Consider the following 27,880-nt stretch of genomic DNA (forward strand, 5'->3'; position numbering starts at 1 on the left):
ACTGCCGAGATTTAAATTCCAGAAGAAATGGGATAACATTTTACAGTTGAGAATGTGTTGGGTTGTGTTTTTGTATGTATTAACTCAATATTACATGTTTACTTTTAATGTTTTTACTTTTACTATGGTAACTTTTTAATGTTGTGTTAGCTGATGCCTTCGTCTTGTTGTATTGTGTAAGTTTAGCAAAATCATCTTCTAAATCTGTCATATACATATTCAAAATTGCAGACAGTCACGGACCGGCATTGGCCATTCCAATATGGCGGACGGCTTACGTATAGTGGCCCATTGGAAAGGGCGCAAATGAGGAATCTATGTCTATAGTACAACTGATGCTCTCTCAACGGCTAAAAAATAACCCTAATGCACTGTGTGAGAGTCCCGCACCGAATGAATTTCCGTGTCTCGCCAGAAACATCATCCATTTCCACCGCTGTGTGTGTGTGTGTGTGTGTGCGTGCATGCGTGTCTGTGTCTGTGTGTGTGTGTGTGTGCGCGCGTGTGTGTGCGTGTGTGTGTGTGTGTGTGTGTGAACACCGCAGCAAATATGTTCCAGGGTTCCCTTGGTGAATCAAATAATCAAACGATTTACTGCCTCGCCGCTCAACGTCTCTACTACCACCAAAGGCAGGAAACAACATCATGTATACACATACACCCGTTTGTTTTTCCATCTTGGTGATTTTGGACTGCCTTCTATAGCTCTTATTCTGAGCGTCAGTTGCAGATTGCTGGCTATCATACAGGTATAAATTCTTTATAAATTGATTATTAAATTATGTAATTAAGATTTATACATGCTAGTTTCCATGACAGAGTTCAAGATACATCTTTGTATTACTACTGCAGCTGCCAGTTTGCTAAGTTTCAAATGATGATTAAACAGCAAGCACAAACTCGTTTTCATTCACTTTTTCAAGTGGCCTACATTAGTGGAGTAACATAGGGAATAGTGAATTAGGGTATAGGGGGCGATTTTGACTACAGCTTATGTCTCCCTCATCTATAGTACTGGGGGTACTCCAGGACAGGTTTGAAAACCACTGGACTAATGAAGTCATATGCTTTTTGAATTCAGTGAGTTCTTCATGTCATTCCATTTCAGCATCTTGTGGAGTGTAGTAAATTCAATTCAAAATCATTTCAGGAATTGTAAAGGAGCCATTTTTTCAAGGTCCATGCATTAGTTCTCTAGCTAAAGTTTACATTTACATTTAGTCATTTAGCAGACGCTTTTATCCAAAGCGACTTACATTTGAGGATTAAACCAAGCAAGTCATCGTGGAGAGGCAAAAACAACGCAAGAAGTGCTCAGAATACAAAGTTCAAACATTGCTCGGAGTAGCATAAAACCAGACAAGCGAAGATTTCAAGAGAAAGGTTTTTTTTTGTTTTTTTTATTTTATTTTTTTTATGTTAAGTGCTCACGGAAGAGATGAGTTTTCAGTTGTCTTTTGAATGCTGTCAGGGATTCTGCATTACGGACGAGGGTGGGTAGGTCATTCCACCAGCATGGAACCGTGAATGAGAATGTTCTGGACAGTGATTTTGTGCCTCGCTGTGAAGGCACCACGAGCCGTCGCTCCTTGGCCGATCGTAGGCTTCTGGTAGGGATGTAGACCCGTAGGAGCGGGTGAAAGTAGGAGGGAGCTGAGCCGGTGGACAATCTGTAAGCAAGTGTCAGCGCCTTGAACTTGATTCGAGCAGCGAGTGGTAGCCAATGCAGGGAGATGAACAGCGGAGTGACGTGAGCCCTTTTGGGCTCGTTGAATACAAGACGAGCAGCAGCATTCTGGATCAATTGTAAGGGTTTAGTTGCACATGATGGAAGACCAGCTAGAAGAGCATTGCAGTAATCAAGCCTAGAAATAACCAGGGCCTGTACAAGAAGCTGTGTTGCATGCTCAGTTAGGAAAGGCCTGATCTTCCTGATGTTGTGCATTGCAAACCTGCATGATCGAGCTGTCTTTGAAATGTGGTCTGTGAAGGTTAGCTGGTCATCAAAGATTACTCCAAGATTTCTGACTGACCTTGATGGAGTGATTGAGGATGAGTCTAACTGGATAGTGAAGTCGTGCTGTAGAGACGGATTGGCAGGGAGAACAAGAAGCTCAGTCTTTGCCAGATTGAGCTGCAGGTGATGTTCCTTCATCCATGCCGAGATGTCCGCCAGACAGCTAGAGATACGTGCAGCTACTGTGGGATCGTCTGGTTGAAATGAGAGGTAGAGCTGGGTGTCATCAGCATAGCAATGGTAAGAGAAACCATGTGCCTGTATGATGGGTCCCAGTGATGTGGTGTAAATGGAGAAGAGGAGGGGTCCAAGGACTGACCCCTGGGGAACCCCTGTGGTCAGTCGATGTACTTTGGATACCTCGCCTCTCCATGCGACCCTGAATGACCTACCTGTGAGATAGGACTCAAACCAGTGGAGGGAAGATCCAGTGATGCCCAGTGATGAGAGGGTGGACAGAAGGATCTGATGATTCACAGTGTCGAAGGCAGCAGACAGGTCTAGGAGAATGAGAACTGATGATTTGGAAGCAGCTTTGGCGATCCGCAGGGCTTCTGTGACTGAAAGTAAAGCGGTCTCGGTCGAATGCCCTTTCTTGAAGCCAGATTGGTTAACATCCAGCTGCTTATTCAGAGACAGGAAAGATGATACTTGGTTGAAAGCAACTCTTTCAAGTGTAAAGCTAAGCTAAAGCTAAAGTTAGCATTGCTGTTCTTTTTGTACTTCAAATACTGAAACCACAGTGGTGTTAGATGGTGGAAAATACAAACACAGCTCCTCAGACAGAACTACAAGGGGAATCTAATAGGATCTCTTAACATGTCTTATCTTTTCATTTAAAAAAAATTATATGCCAACTCCTGACTGATTACATTTATTAATTTAGCAGATGCTTTTATGCAAAGAGACTTACAAATGAGAAACATCACAAACAATTTATCAAGAGAGCCAACAATATGTGCTGTACACAATGCCAGATTTAAGTATAAACTAGATTAGTTGCTTCTTCAACCAATGCTAATGTTTGAGTGAACGATTTAGAAGCTAAAAAACTAGAGACAGAAACAGAGGAGAGCGTGTACAATTTAGCTCTTAAAAATTGCCAAAGTTAAGAGAAACATTTTTCATGAGAAAGGCAAGCAAGGAGAAAAGGATTACCACTGTAATAATCTACAGTCCAGTGAAACGATCAGGACCACTTGAGACACAAATAAAGCCTGCTTTCTGTACAACAGTTCAGTGCCTAAATAAAATAAAGGTAACATTTTACAATGAGATTCCATTTTAACATTAGTTAACTATTATTTAACAAATCTCAGCTTACATGAACTAATAATGGACTGACCAGTTGTATTTTTACTAGCATTAATAAACAGCCTAATGTAACAAATGTATTGTGCATTGTTAGAAAATGAATTAATTAACGTTAATTAATGGGACCATAGAAACTTCACAGACGGACTTATCTGCAATGGCACCATTTATTTTCAAGTATTACGACTTTATCTTATGGATTGTATCTTAATGGCATCATTTTATGAATGAAGGCCAGTATCACTGATATTAATATAGCTACTGATGTCTCGATGGAAATTATTTTTCCTCAAATTTTAAACATTTATTAGACTTAAAAAAATATAACAACTTTTAATTTAAGTGAGCTTAAAACAATCCTCACTTAAACCAATAATAAATGTCATATTTACCTGCACCTTTCCTGTCTAACAGGTATGAAATATACAGACCTTGAATAAGGTTATAAAACAGTCATAAATTATAAATGATTTATTATTAAAGCTACAAGCGTTCTTTAGTCAAGAGCAGTTAGTAATTTTCTCTGTTCCCTGTTGTTTGGTTAACTTTACTGACAGAGAGAATTAGTGGCTGCTGTTTTAGCAAATATTTTTCTGTCGTCCTGTAATTTCAAGACGACAATACGTGACGTTCTACTGGGTCAGGTGGTACAGCGGTCACATGGTTCAAGTAGGAGCTCTTTGAAAATTCCCAGCTTAATTTACAAGTTGTAAATACGCGCTCTACAAGGACGTCCCTGGTGAAAAAAAAGTATGCTAAGTATAATTGCAGGCAGACTAATTATCAGTATACTTAGTGTGTAAATGATTAGTTTGTCATGTGTTTGTGTTTAGTCTGGTCTGTTGTGAGCACATGGCTTGTCATGTATTTCCTTGTGCCATGTGATCTCCTGTCAATTGTCTAGCCCCGCCCATCTTATCTCATTATTGATTAATTTGCCCCATGCACCTGCCTGCCTCGTTTCCCTCTTTTGTTCACTTCCCTATGCGTGATTTTGTTTCCCCAAACCATTTCAGTGGAAATCCCGCCCTGCAGCCGATTCTAAAGTTTTCATTGGTCATGTCAATCACTGTACTGATTGCCTACACCCAGACATAGGCAGTATTTCAATTAAATGTATTTTAAATACGTATTTAATTACTTTAGTGTGTTTTGTAATTTGAATTTTGCAGGTGTGGAAAAAATAAAATGTAGTTTGTAACAAAATATTTTGAGGGAGTGTATTTAGAGTATTTCAAATACTTAAATACTTAAGAAAAATCACAATAGTAAATGATTTTGCCATATTTTCGGTCTGATGTGGTGTACTTCTCTGATGTTGGCAATGGCAATGTCCAGGTTAGATGCACGAAATTCAAGTGACACCCTGAAGACCGGGCTCCCACCAAGAAGTGAATGAGTTTTTAACTCTTTAAAACAGCATTAAGGTTAAGTGTTTTGTGACAAATTTATAGTCTACACACACACATATTGCACACTGAACGACATTATAGAGAAAATGATTGTGCCTTATGAGATCAATGCACTGTGTTGTCATTCATAAAAGGACATCATAGGCCCTACCTATTATGAAACAGCGCGTCTGTCGTAACTCCACTGAAATCTCCATGCTAATTAAGCGTTCACAATATAACATCCATCTGCAGTTTTTACACGTTTTTAAAAGTATTACATATGAGAAATATTGATTTTGTATAAAATAATCATCAATCCTATTGTTTTTCAGTAATTGCGCACACAGCGGGATTCTACTATGGAAAATACGCGGTCAGGGCAGTTAGAGTCTTGTGTGTAAAACAAACCCACACATATTATGATTAATATGATTAATCATATATATTATGATAAAAATGGAATTTTGATTTTGTGATGAAAATTCTGTCTGTTATTTTTACACAAAAATCGCTGCAAAAGATGCTTTCCAACAGGTTTTATCGTAGTTTTGTCCAACTCCATTGACTTGTATTGGATGTTCTGTGAGGTACGTTATTACTCCGCTGACGGAAACGGAAATGGGGTTGTTTGTATTCTTTCTGTAGTTTTCCAGTTGCGGTATCGTAGGCTACGCTATCCAAACATTGGCAAAGGTGCATTATCGCCACAAACTGGTCTGGAGTGTCTATTATTCAAGCTCTCAACGGAAGAATGTCTGGTTGTGAGGCGTTGGAAAAATAGGTCCACAGTTTTACAACGAATGGTAAAACACCTGTTGGAAAACATCTTTTGCAGCGATTTTTGTGTGAGCATATCAGTGAACACCCCAGACCACTCGGTGAGTTTCATGTCTTTGTAGACTAAATTTTAATACGTTTTATGAATGATTCTTCCAGTGCCACTATGAAACCATTGTGGAGGTGGGGGGTGCTAACACAGAAACCAAAAATTCTCGGGACAGCATCATTTGTCCAAATTTCAATCTTAACCGTTCTATTTCATCAGAAACGATCTTAAAACAGGGTTTTAAGTGTAAAACCGAACTTGTCCTTTAAGGCACGAGTAGAGTAACGGTGATAGTATGGCTACGTAGCCTACATCAAACACGTTTTGCTATTAAGGGCAGCCTACCACACCATTGATGTGAACTTAGCTATACATGCCATTTTAGGCCCTGTAGAGATTTAGTGAAATGCCCATACTTTTTTATTTTGCTACTTCGCCATTTTGAATTTACACATTTCTCATATTTGTGTTATTGACCTTTCAGTAATAAAAAAAGACTTAAGATTATTGTGGGAGTATTTTTGTATTTTCAAAATACTAATTACTTGTATTTTACATTTATCACATCAGTATTTTGGATTTTATTTTGTTACATTTCATGAGCCAGTATTTGTATTTTGTAACAAAATAGTTTTTGATGTATTTGTGCCCACCTCTGCCTACACCAAACACTGATCCCTAAACCTAACTGTAACTGTAACACAAACCACTGAAATCGGCTGCAGGGCAGGATTTCCGCTGAAGTGGTTTGGGAAAGACCCAAAGACACGTTGTCCATGTTCCTTATGTTTCCTGATCCTGCCTGATTTCTGTCTCGTTTCCCCCACGAGGGAGTTTTGTTTGTAGATTGTGCTTAGTTGTTTACTTAATAAATATACCCATTTGTTTATGCACTTGAGTCCTTTCCAGTCCACCTTTCATCTACCCATTCCGTGACATTTACGTCTTAAAAGAAAAGTAGAAGAAAAATAATGTGTATATTATAAAATGTATACAATGTATACAAACATTTTGTACAAATAAAAATCTGAAAATCTTTACTAGATTTGCATTGTTGATAACTGGAAATGCATCATTAGAAAGTGTTCACGCAACGTCTTGGTTAGCTCAATTACGAGATTCTAACTTGTAAAAAGCGCTCGCCCCTAATAAAAAAAGAAGAATACTTTATTGTATTTGAAAAATAGTCCCCTATTTATTAGTACATTGCAAAAATACTAACAGAAATTGTACTATCTTTATATATATTAAAAGCATATTAGCATCGAGCTTTTACCTATTTTTACAATACAAATTCTAACACACTTTAAAATAATTGTACTTTAGTATATTTTCTAAAAATATATTTTAGAAAAATATACTTGAAGTGAAAATTCAGTTTATTTTTTAAAAGTGTATTTATTCGCACTTTATTAAAAATATATTTTAGGCATAATTTAACTGTTTGCTGGAAATTATCATTGTAACAATGCATTGAAAGTATATTTTCAAAATACACGAAATTATACAATAGTATATTGTACAAAGTATAGCTAAGTATTATTTGTCTATTAATGTCAATTTGTTATTGACATTGTTATTGTTATTATTTGATAGCCTCGTGGGCAGGCGTGCCGATGTGCTTCGTGAGATCCGAGTTCAAGTCCCGGCTTGTGGACCTTTCCCGATCCCATCCCCGCTCTCCATCTCCCACCTCACTTCCTGTCTAACTACTGTCCTATCCTAATAAAATGCAAAAAAAATTATTATATATATATATATATATATATATATATATATATATATAAATACACTTATGTTATATTGCTTGTATGTTTCGAAGACACTCGTAATGAATTTGTAATGTACACTTTAATATCACTAATAACCATGTAATTAGTCCCTACACAGGCATAAACTTAAAGTATACTAAGTATACTTGAAGTTGGGCCAATTTAGTACAAAAAGTACACTAAATACACTTAAAGTTATGCTTTACTACAATTTAATTACAACTAAAATATACTTAGTACAAAATTAGTAATTTCAAAATAGCACACTTCAAGTTAACCGGGAGTGTCAGAGCTCTGTCACCAAACCAAGATATAAACCAGAGAGAAGTGACAGAACCCTGACAGCAAATTACACGCATCCATACCGAAAACACTAATTTTTAAGCAGTTATGTTTATTTTTTAAAATGTTTGTTTCTAAGTAACTTGACAAGACAGTCTGGGGTGTGATTGTGTGTAATTTTTAACAAAACATCAAAGTATCGTTGAGTTATGTTTACCAAAGGCTTTATTTTACTCATAAATAAAAAAATAAAAATTAAAAAATTAAATCTCAAGGGAACCAGTGGCGAATTAGTTTTCCGAGTTTTGACTTCATCCTTGCAGCACTCCATTGTTGCAAGTGGGAGTGAAAGTTATTTTGGTTAAAGATTACGAGGGCACATAAATGGAACAAAAAATGACGATATAATAATAAGAATTGTCCATTTTAATTTCATAGTGACTTTTAAGGTTTGCGGTTGATGGTCTCATTTTGAGTCATTTTGTAAACGCATAAATCGATTTAATTGACACCATACAAGAAATGGCACCTACCACCTATGGTTACTATATCGCCTAAAACTGAACAGTTTTACAGCAGAAGTACAGCTGTACTGCACATCTCATCTTTGCAGTTAACTATTCACCAACAAATATGAAGTTGCCAACAACAAAATATTGGTCTGCATGAACTGAAACGCATTGTTATATTATATGAAAGTGACACGTGATGGCCAAGTATGGTAACCCATACTTGGAATTTGACCTCTGCATTTAACCCATCCAAGTAAGTGCACACACCTTAGGAGCGTGAGTAGTGAGTAGTGAAAACACACACACACTGCAAACATGGATACACACACCCGGAACAGCAGGCAGCCTTGAGTGGCGCCCATGGAGCGATTGGGGGTTAGGTGCCTTGCTCAAGGACACCTCAGTCATATTCCTGCCGGTACTGGAATCGAACCAGCAACCTTTGGGTCGCCAGTCCAACTCTGTTACCATTAGGCCATGACTGCCTACCATTAGTAGATCTTGTTCAAACAAATGTACTGTATATGCTATTTTAGAGTAGATACTATTGCCCTTTCTTCTATCTGCATGCATTTGAAAGTCACTGTTTCCAGAAAACCAACCTTTCGCCAAACAGTCTGTGTGTGCAGGTGTGTTGGTGTGCGAGTGGGTGGTGTGAAATTCAAAGCATATTAATGTGAGCATGTTCTCTAGATAGCTATTAACAAGTCTATAATTAATGTTGTAAACTCAGTAGGGTCTAGGGGCTGTGAAGGGGAACCAGTGGTCACTGGCTAAGTGAGTGTATTGAGAGGCCATCCATCACGTGACCGTATCATTTCTCTGCTGGAAGAGCACTCCACGGGAAGTCAGGCCCTTTCTTACATGTCAAATTAGAATGGAATCCCTACAGGCCATTGTTAGGCATCTATAGTTCCCTCTGGGTTATGTATTTGAGGAGATCTAACCTTTAAGCAAATAGAGGGAAAGACCAAGGTGAATATAATTTAAATCCATGGACAATAATTTTCTCTTTTTACATTTGCACTTTGATTCAGACAAGTGGATTTTGCCTTTATACACTGCTATAATATCTCTGATTGGGGCGTAACCGTAGATGTTTGACAGCACATTGAGGAGCTGAAATAATGGAGACTGTGAAGGACAAAGCCCCCCTTCACCCAACCTGCTCAATGAAATGACTGCCCTGGTGAAAAAAAAGTATGCTAAGTATACTTGCAGCCAGACTAATTATCAGTATACTTCAAGTGTGTTAATGAGTAGTTAACTTGAAGTGTGCTATTTTAAAACAACTAATTTTGTACTAAGTATATTTTAGTTGTAATTAAATTGTAGTAAAGCATAACTTTAAGTACATTTAGTGTACTTTTGTGTACTAAATTGGAACGACTTCAAGTATGCTTAGTATACTTTAAGTATATGATTGATTAGTGATATTAAAGTGTACTTTATTTGTGTTACAAGTGCATTACAAATCCATTATGAGTGTGTTCGAAATATACAAGGAATATACCATAAGTGTATTTATATATTTTTTTTATTTAAATTTTTTCGCCTTTTATTAGAATTGGACAGTAGCTAGACAAGAAGTGAGGTGGGAGAGAGAAAGAGAGAAGAGACTGGATTAGGAAAGGTCCATGATCCGGGACTCGAACTCGAGTCTCCGGAAGCTCATGTCGGTGCACTTGCCCACAAGGCTATCATGGTGTGATATGTTTGAGCAAAAAGTAGAGGCTCATTAATACCAAATGTACTACAAATGTACATCATCAATAACAAATGTACATTATTAGACAAATAAAACTTAGTTATACTTTGTACAAAATACTATTGTATACTATAATGTATTTTGAAAGTAGTATACTTTTAGTGCATTGCTAAAAATGATCATTTCCAGCACACAGTTAAAATAAATACCTAAAATATATTTTTAATAAAGTGCAAATAAATACACTTTTAAAAAATAAAACTGAAAATTTGAACAAGCACAACTTACAGGTCCAACCCCCTTGCTCTCTGCTGCGCTACAGCCCTCCCTCCACAGCTCCTCCCCCACGGTGAAAGTGATTTCACCAAGTACCACATGTTCCTGGATCAACATCTTTGTTAATCCTGGAACAACTTTCAGATCAACCAATCAGATTTGAGGGACAAGTTAACAGTTTATGTCAATTTTAGGCTTAGAACCAGGGTAAGGTGCTTCTACATCAGTGTTATTCAACTATCATTTCCCTCTGATTTTAGGGAAAAGTTATGGGTAGGGTTAGGTTTAGGGGTATGGATAAGGTAAGGACAAAATTTTTGGACAGGAATGTTATTCCAGGATCAACAAAATATGTTGGTCCAGGAACATGTCTTACTTGGCAAAATCACGGTGACTCCTCCCCCACAGCGGAGCCTGCCATGAACGCGCAGGCTAGTAAGCAGGACCACCGATGACGGCGGATTATAAACAGTTATGGCACATTCACTAATAGGGACGAAACATCAACAATATGCTTTACACTGACTATGGCCTGCCCATACTTTGACTACAAACTTGGTCCTCAAATCATTATGTATTTTGCAATACAGGTAACTTTATAACATTGCACTCTTTCTATAAGTTATAAATAGCTAGTAAGATAACGTTAATATAACGGTAACTGACGTTACAGTATGTAAGTAATTATTCTAGCGATATGTAATGCTAGATAAGGTTTGCTAGTACATTATTTCAGCAACAATGCAAGCCAGTGAATTAGCAGGTTTCAATTGTTGCTTAGCACAGTGCGTGACATTTTATCTACTACATGTTATGCTGCTAGAGTTTTGATACAGAGTCAATGGGCTCTGTCTAATTCTTTCTTTTTCGCTTGTTTACTGCATAAGTGTTTTTCCTTTTACCTCTTTGTTTTATGAGCAGGTGCCACTCAAGAAATTGGCAGTTTAGGTTGTTTCTACGCCATTAGCACAGCTGCAGCACACCGGCAATCTTGAGTTTGAACGACAGTACGCGCTTGCGCTGTGCAAGAGAGGGGTGTGATCAGCGCGTACACGAGCGTGATTGACACTGCTAAGACATTCCTCCTGGCTCTGATTGGTTGTTTCTGACCGGGAGCGGTGTATTTCTGCAAATGGCAATAGGACCACTGGGAGGAGCCAGAGGAGCTTGATTTTTTCACAGATTATCTGTCTCATATTCTACTGTCAGGACATAATGACAGTTTTAACAAATATATAAAAAATATTTTTTTACAAAAGTTACCTACAGCAGCTTTAAATATATTTTTAGAAATTATACTAAAGTACAATTATTTTAAAGTGTGTTAAAAGTTGTATTGGGAAAATAGGTTTAAGCATGATGCTAATATACTTTTATTATATTTAAAGATAGTAAAATTTTTGTTCGTTTATTTGCAATGTACTATTGAAAAAAGGAATATATTTCAAATACAATTAAGTAAACTTTTTTTCACTAGGGTTCATGTTTGCTTTCATTCTTTTTTTTAAACGATTCTTGCACAGTCTGCAGTTTCTAGATATGACTTTCTGCTTTCTGTGTATCAGCCCTTAAGTGTCTCTCTTCATGGTGCCTGAGTTAAAGGGTTTACCAGTTCTGTTTCTGGGGACTTTGTGTTATTAAGTAGAATTGGTGTCAAGTCACATTGAATGGGGCGAAGAGGCACATCCTTAAATCCAAAAACTACAGAGAGCCATAAAAGACGGCGTTTATTGGGGGCACACACAACTCATTACACTTCTCATTAATTACCAGATGACAGAGCAGCCACTTGCATATCAGCCTGTGGTGCAAATGGGGAAAAGTGAACGTTAATTTTTCTAATGATTATGCAAATGATCGCCGAGCAGGCGAAGGTTATCACGTCCACATGCAAGGCAGTAATTACCGCCTCCAGGGATAAGTACGAGACTAAATCATTAAGCAGAAGAGTTTAGTGTGATGCAGCAATGCATTTAAAACATCACCTTAACAATCAAATAGAACTAAGTTGTCAAACTAAAACGTTTGACATTTAGAAATTAAAATACATTTTTAGGTACACTTAAAAAACATAGTATCTTAACATATTTGCATTTAGGTAATTTGTAACGCTTTAAAGTTTGTTACATTAAGTTTTAACTGTTCCTCTAGTCCAGGGATATCCAAACTCTGTCTTGGAGGGCCACTGTCCTGCAGAGTTTTGCTCCAACTTGCCTCAACACACCTGCCTGGATGTTTCTAGCAGAGATGGTCTTATTATTGGGAGATAAGAGGGTCATAAGAGGAAAATGGCTTCACCATAGGAGAATGCGTAACGGCTAACTTGGGTAATGTGTGCTTTGGTAACCAATCACATTACAGCCTTGACGTCATTAAATTTTGTTCAAAGTTGTGCGATAGTCAGTCACTGTTTGTGGATATATAGAAATGAATGAGAAGTGCCATAAACTGAATCATACCTGTCGCGGAATTGTCAGTGACTTCCCTTATAAGGGTATGCTAACACAACACCATTTTCAACTAAAAGCTGAAAACTTTTTGTGCGTTTTGGCCGTTCATCTGCACGACAACAGTGTTTGGGGGCCTGAAAAAAACCCCACAAGGTTTTGAAAATGGTTTCAAAGTGCAAGGTTTGCCTTGACTATCTCCATGTAAACAATAAAAACATGAATTTTTGAAAACGGTAACATCATGCACATGCTTATATGTTCATGCCTGCGTATTGCGTTTTTGTGGGATATAAAGGAATTTTGCCAACTGCTGGCCTGGCATGCATAATACAGCATTTTTATGGAATATTTTTGACAACATTGTCATCTGTTTTTAGCACATCGTTGTTGTGTAAACACCCTTAAACGGCATTTTTTGGGGGGGTGTAAACTCTAGAAATACATCAATCCAAAAGGAATGTTTGAGAGCAAACATGTTAAAGATTAGCCGATGGGCTGTCGATTAATTAATAAGCTATTCATTGATAAGCTATTTCCTCACAAAAGCGGTTTATTCAGTATAGTGAGGCCCCTTCTCCATTGACATCCATAAAAACATTTCTTGTCACCTTCTCTGCAGTGTTAGCAGGCATTAACCTACACTTTTTTCCTGCTAAGGTTGCAGGCTTGCCTTCAAGTGGCTTTGTTTCTAGTATGCCTACTCTGGCTGCGTCCGAAAACTTAGGCAGCTGACTTGTTGCCACGGTGCCCTATCAGGCAATGACTTTGCAGACAGCATTTACACATGAAGGTTCCTCACGAAACTGATTTCGGACAGACTTCTGGGGCAGCGTAACGGTTTAATGATCTACAGCAAAATAGAGAGAGCTTTGGTGAAAACTAAGCTATTTAATTACTAAAATAGTAAAAAACTAATTACTACAATAGTAATTTCTCGCAAGAAACGACATCAAAAGTGGAAAACGTTGGTCAAAAACGTATTTACACACAAACTGACCATCAACCGCAAATTTCAGACGCCATCTTTATTTTTCTAGCTTACCTGTCATAGAATGGAAAACACAGGATTGTGGGATATCAAAGGCAGTGAAGGATACATCTATGCTGCCTTCCTACCATGTGTCCTCCGAAGGCAGCATTTATCAGTTTTTGGACACAGCCCTTGATTAGCTGGTTCAGGTGTGTTTAATTGTGGTTGGAGCTAAACCCTACTGGACAGTGGCCCTCCAGGAGCAGGATTGAACACCCCTGCATTAGTCAGTAGCAGACCCCGCCTGAGGCGGCAAATACTTGCTTAAAGCAGTAGTTTACAAGGTGAGTATGAGGCACAGCCCCCACAAACAGGTCCATTCTCAAAGACAATTGTCCATTCTCTCTCATCTCACACTAATGTGGATTTACTTTTTTAATACATGTTACTGGTTGCATTGTGAACAATTTATCAGTGCATGTTATTCCATTAGACAAAATTTGTTTGTTCTCGTAATCTTTAATCAAAATGTAAAAACTCTCTGAAAGGACATCATGTAGCCCATTCATTGTATTAACCAATAGCCAAAAATCTATTTAGCCACTGTTTTTGCATCCATTCTGATATGAAGAACCCATCGCACAATTAAATTCCAATGGATGAAATCAAGTACCATCCTATTTTTCTCATTCACAATTCTGTTTCACTCAGAAATACATTACAAAAATAAAGTAGAATCCCGAACACCAATTCATGTTGGCTTTAAAGCAAATGACATATCTCCAGACCCTAAACCTTCATTAAATCTATGACTTTTGAAATTACTGCTAATAATGTTGACACCTGTTATATTTTTCTCATTGATAAGTCACTTAAAGTGTTAGTTCACCAAAATAAAATAAAAATAAAAACTGTTATCATTTACTCACGCTCATATCGTTGCAAACCTGTATGACTTTCTTTCTTCTGCGGAATTCAAAAGAAGATATTTTGAAGAATGTGGATAACCAGGCAATTTTGGATACCATTGACTTCCAGTGTATGGACAAAAATATCTTTGTTCGGGTGAAGGCAGTGGAAATGACATCTGAAGACAGGTTACATAAACTATGAGCATAAAAAGATGAAGACCACAACTGCGAATTTCATTACTTTTAGCTTGTTAAATGGCTTTATAAAACATGAATCACAAATTTAAAATGCCGTTTTACATGAAAGAGAACAGCCATGCAACAGGTGATTAAATTAAGCGAGATTATTGCCGTATAGGCTGTGTAGCCTACTGTGACAATAAAAGCTCTTGTTGATATTGGATTTGTTTAATCAAGCGAATAATAAAGTTAGATGCCTCTCACTAAACAACCTTCTCAGAAATAGAAATGGCCATTTTCTAAACAAATCATTGAGAGCTATAGCAGTTCAGCATCATAGCAGTTGTTGGTTGTGCAGTGCTGACCTAATGCGGAACAGCATCTCCAAAACCCCTGAAAATACACTGAAGACACACTGAACAGATCAGACCGCCTTACCCAGTCGTGAACTCAAAATATGCCTGTATATAAAAACAGTAACATTCTACATCAATCAAAACATCCTGAAATCAAGATTAAATCGTAAAGATTTCGTTGCAACCAAAATTTTAAAAGCATCAGCGTTCCTAACACACGACTGTAAGGCTTCTATCTATTTGATACGCTTTTCACACGGTGGAATATTTTATAGAAATTATAATTTAATTTATAATCGTTTAAATCTTAATATCGAAATACAGATTATGCTATAGGTGGATCTTCTCAAAAATAGACACAAACAGTGCCTCGAGTAGGCTATAGGCTGTGCAAAATAACACGACAAAACTTTCAACAATAACCTTCTCGTGCGTGGTATTACCTTTTCGTTTTGTCCTGCCCGTGCAAATCTCCAACAGTCAGTGAATAAGAGTGAGCTTCTTCAAACTTCAATCAGATTTTCATCTCACCGCGGCCGCGCATCACATACCGGAGACATTAGCGTTATGCCAGCGGTTAGTTTGGGTTTCGGACAGATGCCTCTCGCACGAGTATCTCCATTGGCTCAGCATCCGTTACTTCGCCCTCCCCTGAATGCTCACACGCGCTGTCTGCGTCCTGGATGCATCCATCCCCTAATTACTTTGACACTTGACAGAGAACTAAAGTGAACAGTTTGTGATCAAAACGAACACGTAGCCTATAGCCTAGATTGATTTTACAGCCTTTTAATTTAACTTCAAAGTCTTCAAGGGTTCAATTGGTAGACTGCTCAGGACAAGAAATTGCTCGCTTTGCATAATCTTATTCTGTGTTATGATTTGCAATGAAAGAAAATGGCTTGTTACTAAAATAATAATCATTGATATCTGATTTGTTGATTCAGTGCATTTCCCTAATCGTCACAATGTCAGTTAAAATATTTGTTCTCGTCATACAGAAGAAAAGAAACACGTGCTTCCACTGGAATGCGTGATGTAGACTTTCGAAAAGAAGAATTAGTGATCCTGTTGCGATCCTCCCTCGAACCCTCCTGTGCATCGCATGCTCCGACTATTATAACAAATGACATGGGTTATGGGGGTGCAGTGAGTGACACAGTCTCACTAATGAAGTGCATCGGTGGAAGGTGTCATTTAGTAACACTACTGCCCCCTTTTGGTATTCAGTAACATTGTCGTGTATCAGCAACACTGTGACTCACCTTTAATCGAGTGAATATTTCTCTTGAAAATGTTTCTGTTTACACCACATACGGTAAAGTCGTGACTGCAAAAAGGCCATTATTTAAAAAGGCCACCATTATGGCCCATCAACAAAAAACAAACAAACAAAAAAAGGCGCGTGTGTGTAGGCTATGCACTGTAAAAAAATATCTTTTCAAGATTTATCACTTTATTTATCACCTTTTTTCTTTTGTCAAATCAAATTTAGATAATTTATGGGGTAATGGGGTTCAGATTCTGTTCAACAGTTTCAACAGAGTTCAACTCTCCATTGTTTTACTAATTTTTTATTTCAATGAACTCAAAGTTTTAAGGGAACGAGCCCAGGTTAGGCTACTTACTTTAAGTTTTTACAATGTACATTACAGTATATTCAGACAAATTTCTTACAAATAATCAGCTGTATATATCCAATAGAACCACAAATGAAGTTTAAGGCAAAGTAATTAAGGGCATAGCAGATTAATCAGTCATGGGTCTGTATCCATGGAAATGGAGCGAAAATATTTTTCTCATTATTTTCGAGTCATTAGGCAAGATACAATACTCTGCGCTGTGGCCTAAAAGCAAGTTGTACTACACTTTAAATGTGGGCTAATTATTCGACAGCACCTCATTTAGCCTGTAATTGAAAAATTTCTGACTATACCAAAAAGACAATTAATGAGCAAATCACATATTGGGGTAATGAGTTAAAATGGAAGCGTGCATTGGGTTAAACCATCAACAAATATAGAAAAAAACAACAGGTTGCTATAAGGTTTTTGGTCCATACATGAGTTATAAGACATTTCAGATTAATAGAGTGAATAATCTCTGTTGCCCTTCTAAATGTTTGCTCAAGCAATAACAAGTCTTACAATATATTGAATGTGATGAATAGTATGGCAAGCCGTTTTAACTTTTATTCATTTCCAGGATATGAATTCTTGATATCAACAATTCAATTGTTGATATCAACAATTACATTTTTGATATCAACAATTACATTTTTGATATCAACAATTACATTTTTGATATCAACAATTTAATTATTGATATCAACAATTTAATTCTTGATATCAACAATTAGATTCTTGATATCAACAATTGAATTCTTGATATCTGTAATTGTATTTTCACTAGTGAAATGTCACCATAGGCTGCCATTCAAAATTAATTGTTGATATCAACAATTGATTTCTTACTAGTAGAAATATAATTTTTCATATCAATAATTACATTGTTACTAGTAAGAATGTGAATTCCTGATATCAATAATTCAATTGTCACTAGTTGAAATGTCTATTCTTGATATCAACAATTTAATTGCTACTAGTAAAAACTTTCATTTTTGATATCTGAAAATGTATTTCTGATATCAATATTATTTCAGATATCTAAAATGGCTTTCTTACTAGTAACAATCACATTCATGATATCAGAAATTAACATAGTCACTAGTGAAAATGGAATTATTGATATCAAAAATGAACATTGTTACTAGTAGCAATTAAATTGTTGATATCAAGAATATACATTTCAACTAGTGACAATTGAATTCTTGATATCAAAAATAAAGGTTTTTACTAGTAAGAATTGTATTTCTGATATGTAAAATTGGAATTGCAACTAGTAAGAAATCAATTATTGATATCAACAATTGATTTTGAATGGCAGCCTATGGTGACATTTCACTAGTGAAAATTCAATTACAGATACCAAGAATTATAGTTTTTACTAGTTGAAATACAATTCTTGATATCTAGAATGAGCATTTTAATTAGTAAAAATTTAATTGTTGATATCAAGAATTAGCATTGTTACTAGTGGAAATGTAATTTCTGATTTCAAAAAATGCCATTGTTACTAGTATAAATCTAATTCCTGATATCAATAACTATAATTTTAACTAGTTAAAATTGAATTGTTGATATCAAGAATTCATATCCTGGAAATGAATAAAAGTTAAAACGGCTTGCCATAGAATAGACCTGCAGTCTTGCACACTAACAAAGACAGAGATCCACATGAACTAACATACAGACAGCACACTATTCAGTGTAACAAATTATGACTCTCCTCAATGCCTCCATGGTGAACTCGATCAATTGATCTCATTTGCACATTCTCCAGAGGAGGAATTACTGCCCGTTGTCTCCAATCGATCACCTCTGCAGAGTCTCTGTGTGAGTTCACTGGTGAAGACAGGAGGTCAGCAGGAGGAAATGAATGCTTGAGTCAATCTCCTCGACAGGCCAATACAAACATCTCAAACACAAAGAAGAAACATACTGAGGAGGGAAACCAAAAAAAAGCATTTTGTCACACTAAGTGGGGCATGATATCAGAATCAAAAACCAACACTGCCTAAAAAAAAATCTGTATTTCATAACATTTTGTTATAGCATATAGGCTATAAATCATGTGAGCAGGGACATAACTATCAGTAGCTTTATCTGAACAATTACAAAACAAAACAAAAAAAATGGAAAAAGTAAAATTCAACCACTGTTTTAGCCAACAATTATTTTTATTTAAAGTGTCCCATATGAGCATAAATTCACTGGACTAAAATCATGCAATTTGTCAGGTATGCAAGTGCTTCCACCTACTGTTTGTTTATATGAATAACCTGTTTGATGATGCAACGTCTATGAAATTATTATAATACATTAAATAATAAAACTATAAATTATTACATTTAATGACTTTGGAACAACCTAGTTTGGAAAATACCACTGTAAAACGTTTGGGTACAGGGTGCAAAAAGACATCGACAGTAGGCTACAATTTCCAAAAAATAAAACAAACAGAACAAACCTGACTCTTCGCTCTCACCCTGTAGCCTGGGAAAACCCAGACGAACTTCCGGCAAATTTAGATTTGCTCTGCAAGTTAGTCTGGCGAAGAGCCCTTCCCCAGACCCTAACTCAGTTACGACCGACAAGGGTCTGGTTTTAACCAGGCTACTCACCCTGACATCCTGCTAGAATGTTCGAGCATCGGACTTTCCAAATGGTGGGAATTGCGGGTTTATGTGATTGAGATTTAATTTTAGAAATGTTTTCACCCAACTGTTTGCGACTTCGATTCGAAAGGTCAATGAATAATTAGAGTTTACCAAAGTCCCCCTCTGGTGAAAATCAAGTGTGAGACATTAGCAACACATTCACTATAGTTCATGTAGAAAGTGAACTTTCCCAACACTAGTCATACTTCCAAAAAATAGAATCTGTGATTCTGAATCCACATCGGCGCGGTGACTGACAGCCACACATCTCCTCAAAACATTGGATTCATCCACGCTGTGCCGTGCACAATCCACGTAAAGTTGATAATTCCGCGAATAACTGCAATTGCAGATTTGTAACACATAAACATGCGGGCGGGCTTTTGCACATCATTAACTATGACCGCTCTGAAGCAGTGGAGTCACAAGAGAAGAGAGGTTATCCCATTATATTTTTCTGTTGATATGAAAAATCGGGTAGATTTAGCAATATGATGTATATTACGATGTTATGATGAACTACATGCCTTTCTCCACTGACGTTCTGAGTTGTTCAAAGCGTTTGTAAGGATAGGCTAGGCCTACTGAATTTTAGAAGGCAGCTGACTGACTCTGAGATGTGAACAGGAACATGGTTTGTGTAAGTTAACATTAGCAACACATTTTAAGCTGTTAGATAACGTTGCAAAAGGCTAATCATATTAATTACGGTTATGTGTCTGACCTTGTAAAGAGCAATACCAATGTGCATAGTTTACCTCAGTAAGTTGACTGAGTGGACCTCTGAGCTGGCGTGAGTGAGCTGGACGCAGGGCCAATTAGCATATGGTTCCGCATATACTGAATGAAGCAAGGGTGTAGTTACATTCAATCTATTTTAAGGCATGAAGAATTTTATTTCACAGGAAAAAATGTTTAAATATGTCATTTTGGTGATCAAAGATGAGTTATAAGGGATACAATTATTGAGTACTACAGGGGGACTTTAAAGGGTTTATCATCAAAACAATGTATAAGGCTGCTACTGAATTCAAAGCTTCTCCCTGTTCAGTTCATTTTCCCCATATTCGCATGGCTCGCAAGTTTTGAAGATAGGCAAGAGTGACAATCTCCCCCATTTTTCATTGGTTATTGCCTTAAATCTTACCCAGATACAATTGTGCTATTTTCTAATTGGCTATTGTGTAGCCAATTTCAATATTTTTTGATTGGCTGATAAGTGGCAGGCTCGACTTAGAACTCCAGGGGAGACGCGCTTGATTCCTGCCGGGTCCATAGTGAGAGCAGCGCGGCCAGAGAAATTTTGGGCACTGCGGCATATTAAATATAAATAGTTTTTCCGCGTGAGAAATACAATGTGTGGCGGGAGTGCATGACAAAAGACCGAAATGAGTGACTGTCATCCTCAATGCGTGACACCTGAGAGCCCTGTATTTAGCATCTCGGGTGCCCAGATCATGTGAGTGTAGAGTAGTATATATACTGTGCAAAGCTGTTTCCAGTCATATTCTGGAATACTGTAAGACTTATCAGTGTTTGGTCTTGTGTGTGGGAGTAGCTACTCTGTGCTTCTGTCAATGTGACTGCTGCCAGCTATATATGCCATGCATCAGTGTTTCTGAAGAGATGCCACCCTAACAGAATGGCACTCTATAAAAACAAACATCCTAATTCCATTTCACAGCTTTAGATTTGTCACATGCTGCGACTGATTATCTTGCCTTGACTCCAAGATCCATTATATTCCAAAACATTATGCTTGCATGTGCCTCATTTTGCACCCATCTATTAAAAAGCATGGACATATCAGAATCAGAATCAGAATCAGAATCAGAATCAGAATCAGAATCAGAAAGAGCTTTATTGCCAAGTGTGCTTGTACACACAAGGAATTTGTTTTGGTACTGAGGCTTCCAGTGGACATATACAAATACAACATTAAACATAATACTACAAATTATAAGAATAAAAAATAAAAATATAAATATATGAGAATAAAACTATCACAGTTGGGTTTAGTCAGAATAGACATTTTCAGATTTACAGATTATGAACCTATTTACAGTGTTTTGAATATTATAAATAAATAAATCTACATATAAGTATCACCTGAGTTGTGGGATATTGCACTAAACAGTGGGAGTATTGCACTTACAGGCATATGCCTTGGGAGGAGTGTTAACTGTTCAGGAGGGAAATGGCCTGTGGGAAGAAACTGTTCCTGTGCCGAGATGTTCTTGTGGACAGTGATCTGAGTCTCCGTCTTGACGGTAACAGTTCAAACAGGTGGTGTCCAGGGTGAGTGGAGTCTGTGATGATTTTACCTGCTCTCTTCCTCACTCTGGAAGAGTACAGGTCCTGGAGGTTTGGCAGGGGGGCACCAATGATCCTCTCCGCAGTCCGGACTGTCCGTTGTAGTCTCCTGATGTCTGATTTGGTAGCTGAACCAAACCAGACAGTGATGGAAGCGCACAAGACAGACTCAATGACGGCTGAGTAGAACTGAATCAGCAGATCCTGTGGCAGGTTGAACTTCCTCAGCTGGCGAAGGAAGTACAGTCTCTGCTGGGCCTTTTTCACAGTGGAGTCAATGTGATTGTCCCACTTCAGGTCCTGAGAGATGATAGTGCCCAGGAACCTGAATGACTCCACTGCTTCCACAGTGCTGTTCATGATGGTGAGTGGGAGGAGTGCTGAGCTGTTCCTCCTGAAGTCCACGATCATCTCCACTGTTTTGAGCGTGTTCAGCTCAAGGTTGTTATAACTGCACCAGGCAGCCAGCTGTTCAACCTCCAGTCTGTAAGCAGACTCGTCACCGTTTCGGATGAGACCGATGACAGTGGTGTCGTCTGCAAATTTCAGGAGCTTGACAGTGGGGTCTTTAGAAGTGCAGTCATTAGTGTACAGGGAGAAGAGCAGTGGGGAGAGAACGCACCCTTGGGGAGCACCAGTGCTGATTGTGAGTGTCTTGGATGTGTGTTTCCCCAGTCTCACTCGCTGCTGCCGGTCTGTCAGGAAGCTGGTGATCCACTGACAGATCGAGGATGGTATGGAGAGCTGGGTCAGTTTGGCTGTGAGAAGACCAGGCATGATGGTATTGAAGGCCGAACTGAAGTCCACAAAGAGGATCCTTGCATAAGTCCCTGGTCTGTCGAGATGTTGCAGGATATAATGCAGTCCCATGTTGACTGCATCATCCACAGACCTGTTTGCTCTGTAAGCAAACTGAAAGGGATCCAGCAGGGGTCCAGTGATGTCCTTCAGGTGGGCCAGCACCAGTCTTTCAAACGACTTCATGACCACAGACGTGAGAGCGACAGGTCTGTAGTCATTAAGTCCAGTGATTTTGGGTTTTTTGGGGACAGGAATGATAGTGGAGCGTTTGAAGCAGCAGGGAACTTCACACTGCTCCAATGATCTGTTGAAGATCTGCGTGAAGACCGGGGCCAGTTGGTCAGCGCAGGCTTTTAAACAAGCAGATGAGATGCCGTCTGGGCCTGAGGCTTTCCTAGTCTTCTGTTTTTTGAAGACTCGGCTCACGTCCTCCACACAGACCTTAAGCTCAGGTTGGATGGCAGGAGGGGGGAGTGATAATTGGAGAACAGGAGGTGATGCTGAATGTGTGAAGTGCAGATCAGACCGGGTGTGTGGTGTGAATGAGGGCTTTTCAAACCGGCAGTAAAATGAATTTAAATCGTCAGCCAGGTGTTGATTGTCCACAGATCGAGGGGATGGTGACTTGTAGTTGGTAATGTTTCTCAGGCCATTCCAGACTGATGATGGGTCGTTGGATGAAAACTGGTTTTTCAGTTTATCAGAGTAGTTCCTTTTAGCAACTCTGATCTCCTTTGTTAATCTGTTTCTGGCCTGGTTATACAAGATTTTATCCCCACTTCTGTAAGCATCCTCTTTGGCATGACGAAGGTGTTTGAGTTTCCCAGTAAACCATGGTTTATCATTAGTGAATGATAAGAATGTCCTGGTAGGAATGCATGTATCCTCACAGAAACTTATATATGATGTTACAGTATCTGTGAGCTCATCCAGATCATTGGTAGCAGCTTCAAAAACAGTCCAATCAGTGCAATCAAAGCAGGCCTGTAGATTCTGCTCTGCTTCATTAGTCCATCTTTTCACAGTCCTTATTCCAGGTTTAGCTGATTTCAGTTTCTGCCTGTAGGTCGGTATGAGATGAACCAAACAGTGATCAGAGAGCCCCAAAGCTGCCCGTGGGACGGAGTGATATGCATTTCTTATTGTGGTGTAACAGTGGTCCAGTATATTACTGTCTCTGGTGGGACATGTAACGTGCTGTCTGTATTTTGGTAGTTCACGGGAAAGATTTGCTTTGTTAAAATCCCCAAGAATGATTAAAAGAGAGTCTGGGTACCTTTGTTCCGTTTCAGATATTTGTTCAGCCAGCTGTTGTAGCGCCGCGCTCGCGCACGCGTCTGGAGGGATGTAAACATTCACGAGAATGAAAGAGGAAAATTCCCGAGGCGAGTAGAAGGGTTTACAGTTTATGAAATGTGCCTCTAAATTAGGAGAGCACATCTTCTTCAGTGTTGTTACATCTGAACACCAACTTTCGTTAATGTAGAAACACAATCCACCACCTCTCGTTTTCCCCGTTAGCTCCGCGATGCGATCCGCTCGGAACAGCTGGAAGCCCGGCAGATGTATTGCGTTGTCCGGTATGGCTTCACTCAGCCAGGTTTCAGTGAAGCACAAAGCAGCAGAGTTTAAAAAATCCTTGTTAGTGTGGGTGAGGAGAAGAAGTTCATCCGTTTTGTTAGGAAGAGATCGGAGATTCGCGAGATGAATGCTGGGGAGTGCAGTGCGCAGGCCGCGCTCGCGGAGTTTAACCAGCGCGCCGGCTCGCTTCCCGCGTTTGCGTCTGAACGCGCGTTTGAACAACAACGCTGCCCCTCCGACGAGAATGTCCAGCAAAACGTCCGAATAATCAAAAACTGTAGAAAAGGTTTCTGGTGTGTGTTTCCTAATGTCCAGTAGTTCGTCTTTGGTGAAACTGATAGGAAAAGAATGACTAAACGCAGAACAAACGAACAAAAACAACACAATAGCTGGAGAGCTCCACACCGAGGCAGCCATCCGCGGCGCCATCTTGGATCATCTTGGATCAATATGAATTGAAGGTGGATGTCATTATGTAATTATTTACAAAAGAGGTAACAAGGTTTACCTCAACCAAAGTGATCCGATAGATATAGATGTTCAGCTAATCAAATGAAACCAGAACAATTAGATATTCAAATCTTTTAGATAAAATATAAATACTACCATTCAGATGTACAAGATGATAACTGTGGGAGACACTCTGTGCCAAAGGCCTCTGGAGAAGCACAAACAAATCAAGACCAATTCAGTGTGACAGCAGTCAGCTCTCTCAGGACCACCATGACCAAGACAACCGACAACAGTTGCCAAACACTGCCTGGCAGCGGAGATGAGGGGGAGTCAAAACTGACGGGTACCTCATGCTATACAAACAAATTCTCTCTAATCCAAGTCCAAATGTTTTGATGATTTTCATGAAATGTAAGATGATACAAACACAGCATCCAAAATCCTGTTAAGAGATAGTCTGTATGGGAAAAAAAATTTTTTGAAATGGAAAAAGACAAATCCAGAGGGGATTAAAGGAACTAAACAATTGGAGAGAGAAAGAGACAGAGTGAGAGAGTAGAAAGAAAGATAGAAAGAGAGAGCCGTATCAGGAATAATCACAGCATGACAGGGAGAGACATGAGGCGGTGCTCTGAATAGGAAGCAGAGGGAAGGATGGGAAGAGATTAGTGGTGCACTCTGTGGACTCATCACTCAATGAAAGAACACTCTGCGAACAACAAGGGTACTCAGCCTCAGGAGAACTGCATGGGAAAGGTGCGAGTTTCGGTTTAGGGAAATATAAAACTAGCTGGAAAACGCTTTGGACTTACTGGATATTTTCAGATCAGGATAATCGGTTTGAAGAACTTCTAATTCTGGATTGATACATCAAAGTAAGAACAGAGGAACCAGATCTAAGAAGTTTCTAAGTGATTTCTCTGGTAGGCTTTCCTGTGTATGTTGTGCTCATAGAATACGTTAACCAATGTAAAACAAATTATAAATCATATTTACAGACTGTTTTATTCCATGCCCCAGATAGTGTCCATCTGCTCTGATGATCTGCTCTTGTGAAATACTGGAGGACATGACAAATGTAAAATGACATTGAGTATTTCTCCAACTGTGCCAGCACTGTTCCTGATGTAATCCTTTGAACGTGCAACCAAAAGAATGATCTCTACATATTATATGGTTTTGATCTCGCTCTTGTTTCGGATCTCAGGAGCTAGTTGTCCTCAGGGCTGCCTGTGCACCTCTGACATACTGAACTGTGGCTCTTTAGGTCTGGATAGATTTCCCAACCTGCTTCCATTTACAACTTCTGTCTTGGACCTCAGTTATAACAGACTAACATGGCTGGCAGCTGACAGCTTCTACGGGCTCCCAAGGCTGCACACTTTGCATATGTCCCATAACCGCATCTCCTTGCTCAGCCCGGGGGCTTTCCATAACATCAGCGGTCTACGATACCTGGATCTATCTTCTAACAAATTGCAGGTGGTGGGGAAGTATCACTTCCAGAACCTACCGGCCTTGGAGGTGTTGTTGCTGTACAACAACCGTCTTTCCCGCGTGGAGAGCAACACACTAATGGGGCTCGGTAGTCTCAGAAAGGTTTATTTTAGCCTCAACCAGATCACAGACTTCCCGTTCTTCTCAGTTCGCAAGCATAGCCACCCCAACCTGGTTACGCTGGACCTCTCCTCAAACCGTCTGTTTCGTTTGCCCATGGATGACATTGTGCTGTTGCCTGTTGCGGTGCAAAAAGGCCTGTTTCTGCATAACAACAGTCTGGAGTGTGATTGCTCTGTGTACCGCATGTTTTGGCACTGGGAGCAGAAGGGATACGCAAGCGTGAAAGACCACAAGGATGACTACAAGTGTCTGAAGTACGGTGAACCTCAAATCTCAATTAATTTTCTGCGCTCTGCACACTTCTTTGAGAACTGTACGATTGGGAAGATGATATCCCTGATATCCCCAAAGGCTGATAAAGTTGTTTATGACGGTGAACAAGTGAGACTTGACTGCACTGGAACACTAAACGGAGAAGACCTGTCCTACAGCTGGATCATTCCTCATCAAGAGAACATCTCTCAGCTGATCCAGAACGGAACTCTACGTCTCAATCAAGATGGTAGCTTGGATATTCTTGCTGCCCAGTCCATAGATTCAGGGGTCTACCAGTGCACTGCTGTGGATAATACGAGGATGATAAATGAATCACGAGAAGTAAACCTAACTGTCGTAGCCCAGCGCTCCTCAGAGGAGCCGTTTAACACAGGCTACACTACTCTTTTTGGGTGTGTTGTGACCCTTGTCCTGATATTGATGTATCTGTATTTAACCCCATGTCGCTGTGGTTGCTGCAAACCTCCTCCCCCCTCTCCAGCCATCTCAAACTTTGGGGAAGACCGCTGCACTCTGGCCTCTATCTTTGCAGATCCTTCAACTGATCGACTCAAGGGCAAGTCTCAGTCCGACAGGCACGTAATGTTCCTTGAGCCACTCATGGCAGGGAAAAACGGCCATCTGAAACCTGCATTTGTTGTTGAACAGCCTGCAATTGAATGGGACACAGAAAACATTACCATTATCAGCGGAACAAATGATTCAGAGTAGCACATTTGTGACTTCAAAATCCTACAGGATTGCTTAAACCTGTTTGAATTATAAAAGTATCACCAATTAATCTGTCATCATTCCCTAATAAATTATTTTGATCCTCAGATTTAGAGGGTGTCTCCTGTCTCACAGTATGAAGTAATGAATGCATGGGACTGTGCTGCTGCTAGTAATGTGCTGAAAATCCAAAGCGGCAAATTTTATATTTTAGAGACCCTAAGAGCAAATGTATAGAATTTGCTCCAAAAAGCTCAAAAGTCACTGTGACAAACAAAAGACACTGGTTGTCAGCAATGCAGTTATTTGCACAGATAAAAAACAATCAGCGCTTCCTCTGATTTAGTCAGCTACACATCTTTCAGATGGGAAGATAGAATGACCACAAGTTCTTCATGTTTAGTTTTTCATGAAAGTCCCTTTGAAGGCGATCAAAAACATCTAGTTGTAGATATTATACTATAAGCAGACAGTGATTTATAGAGAGGACATTTCAGTAGTCTAAATCCTCAACAGAAGACCTTCTAGATCTATTTAAGACTAAGGTTTAATCCCTTCAGCTGTGCCATTACTATTAGATAAATCTAATCCTTTATGTCAAGAAAACGTTGAATTTTGGTGCGGAACCATGACGTATATGAAAATAAATGTTCTACTAGCTCGCACCTAGCAGTTGTGAGAAGCAAATAACAAGATAAATGAAGAAGCAGCAGCAGAGGCAATGTAGTGATGTCTGTTTATGTGTGATATTATTCATTTCTGCACTTTGCATTAAGCAAATTGCTCTTTCATTGCAGAGATGTGCTATGAGAGAGGATTAACACCCCTGCCAGAATTTTCCCTCCCACACCATGCAAACTAAAAGCAAAATATGAAAA

The 27,880-nt window shown here is 38.9% G+C and overlaps 2 protein-coding genes across 2 annotated transcripts in view; one reads left to right on the plus strand and one right to left on the minus strand.

Annotated features, from left to right (window-relative positions):
- klhdc8b (kelch domain containing 8B) overlaps positions 1-15,625 on the minus strand; it is a 202,792-nt gene extending 187,167 nt beyond the window's left edge. The window contains exon 1 of the mRNA XM_077214402.1: positions 15,412-15,625. The gene's annotated coding sequence lies outside the window, so the exon portion shown is untranslated. The remainder of the gene's footprint in view (positions 1-15,411) is intronic.
- Positions 15,626-25,490: 9,865 nt separating this feature from the next.
- On the plus strand, positions 25,491-27,076 carry LOC143722806 (amphoterin-induced protein 1). The gene has a single exon (XM_077214381.1). It carries the CDS (start codon positions 25,551-25,553, stop codon positions 27,000-27,002), a length of 1,452 nt encoding a protein of 483 aa, XP_077070496.1. The 5' UTR covers positions 25,491-25,550; the 3' UTR covers positions 27,003-27,076.
- Positions 27,077-27,880: the final 804 nt, after the last annotated feature.

Source organism: Siphateles boraxobius, unplaced genomic scaffold, assembly GCF_051911475.1.
Source record: "Siphateles boraxobius isolate OS27281-9 unplaced genomic scaffold, OSU_SipBor_1 68, whole genome shotgun sequence".
Taxonomy (NCBI): Eukaryota; Metazoa; Chordata; class Actinopteri; order Cypriniformes; family Leuciscidae; genus Siphateles; species Siphateles boraxobius.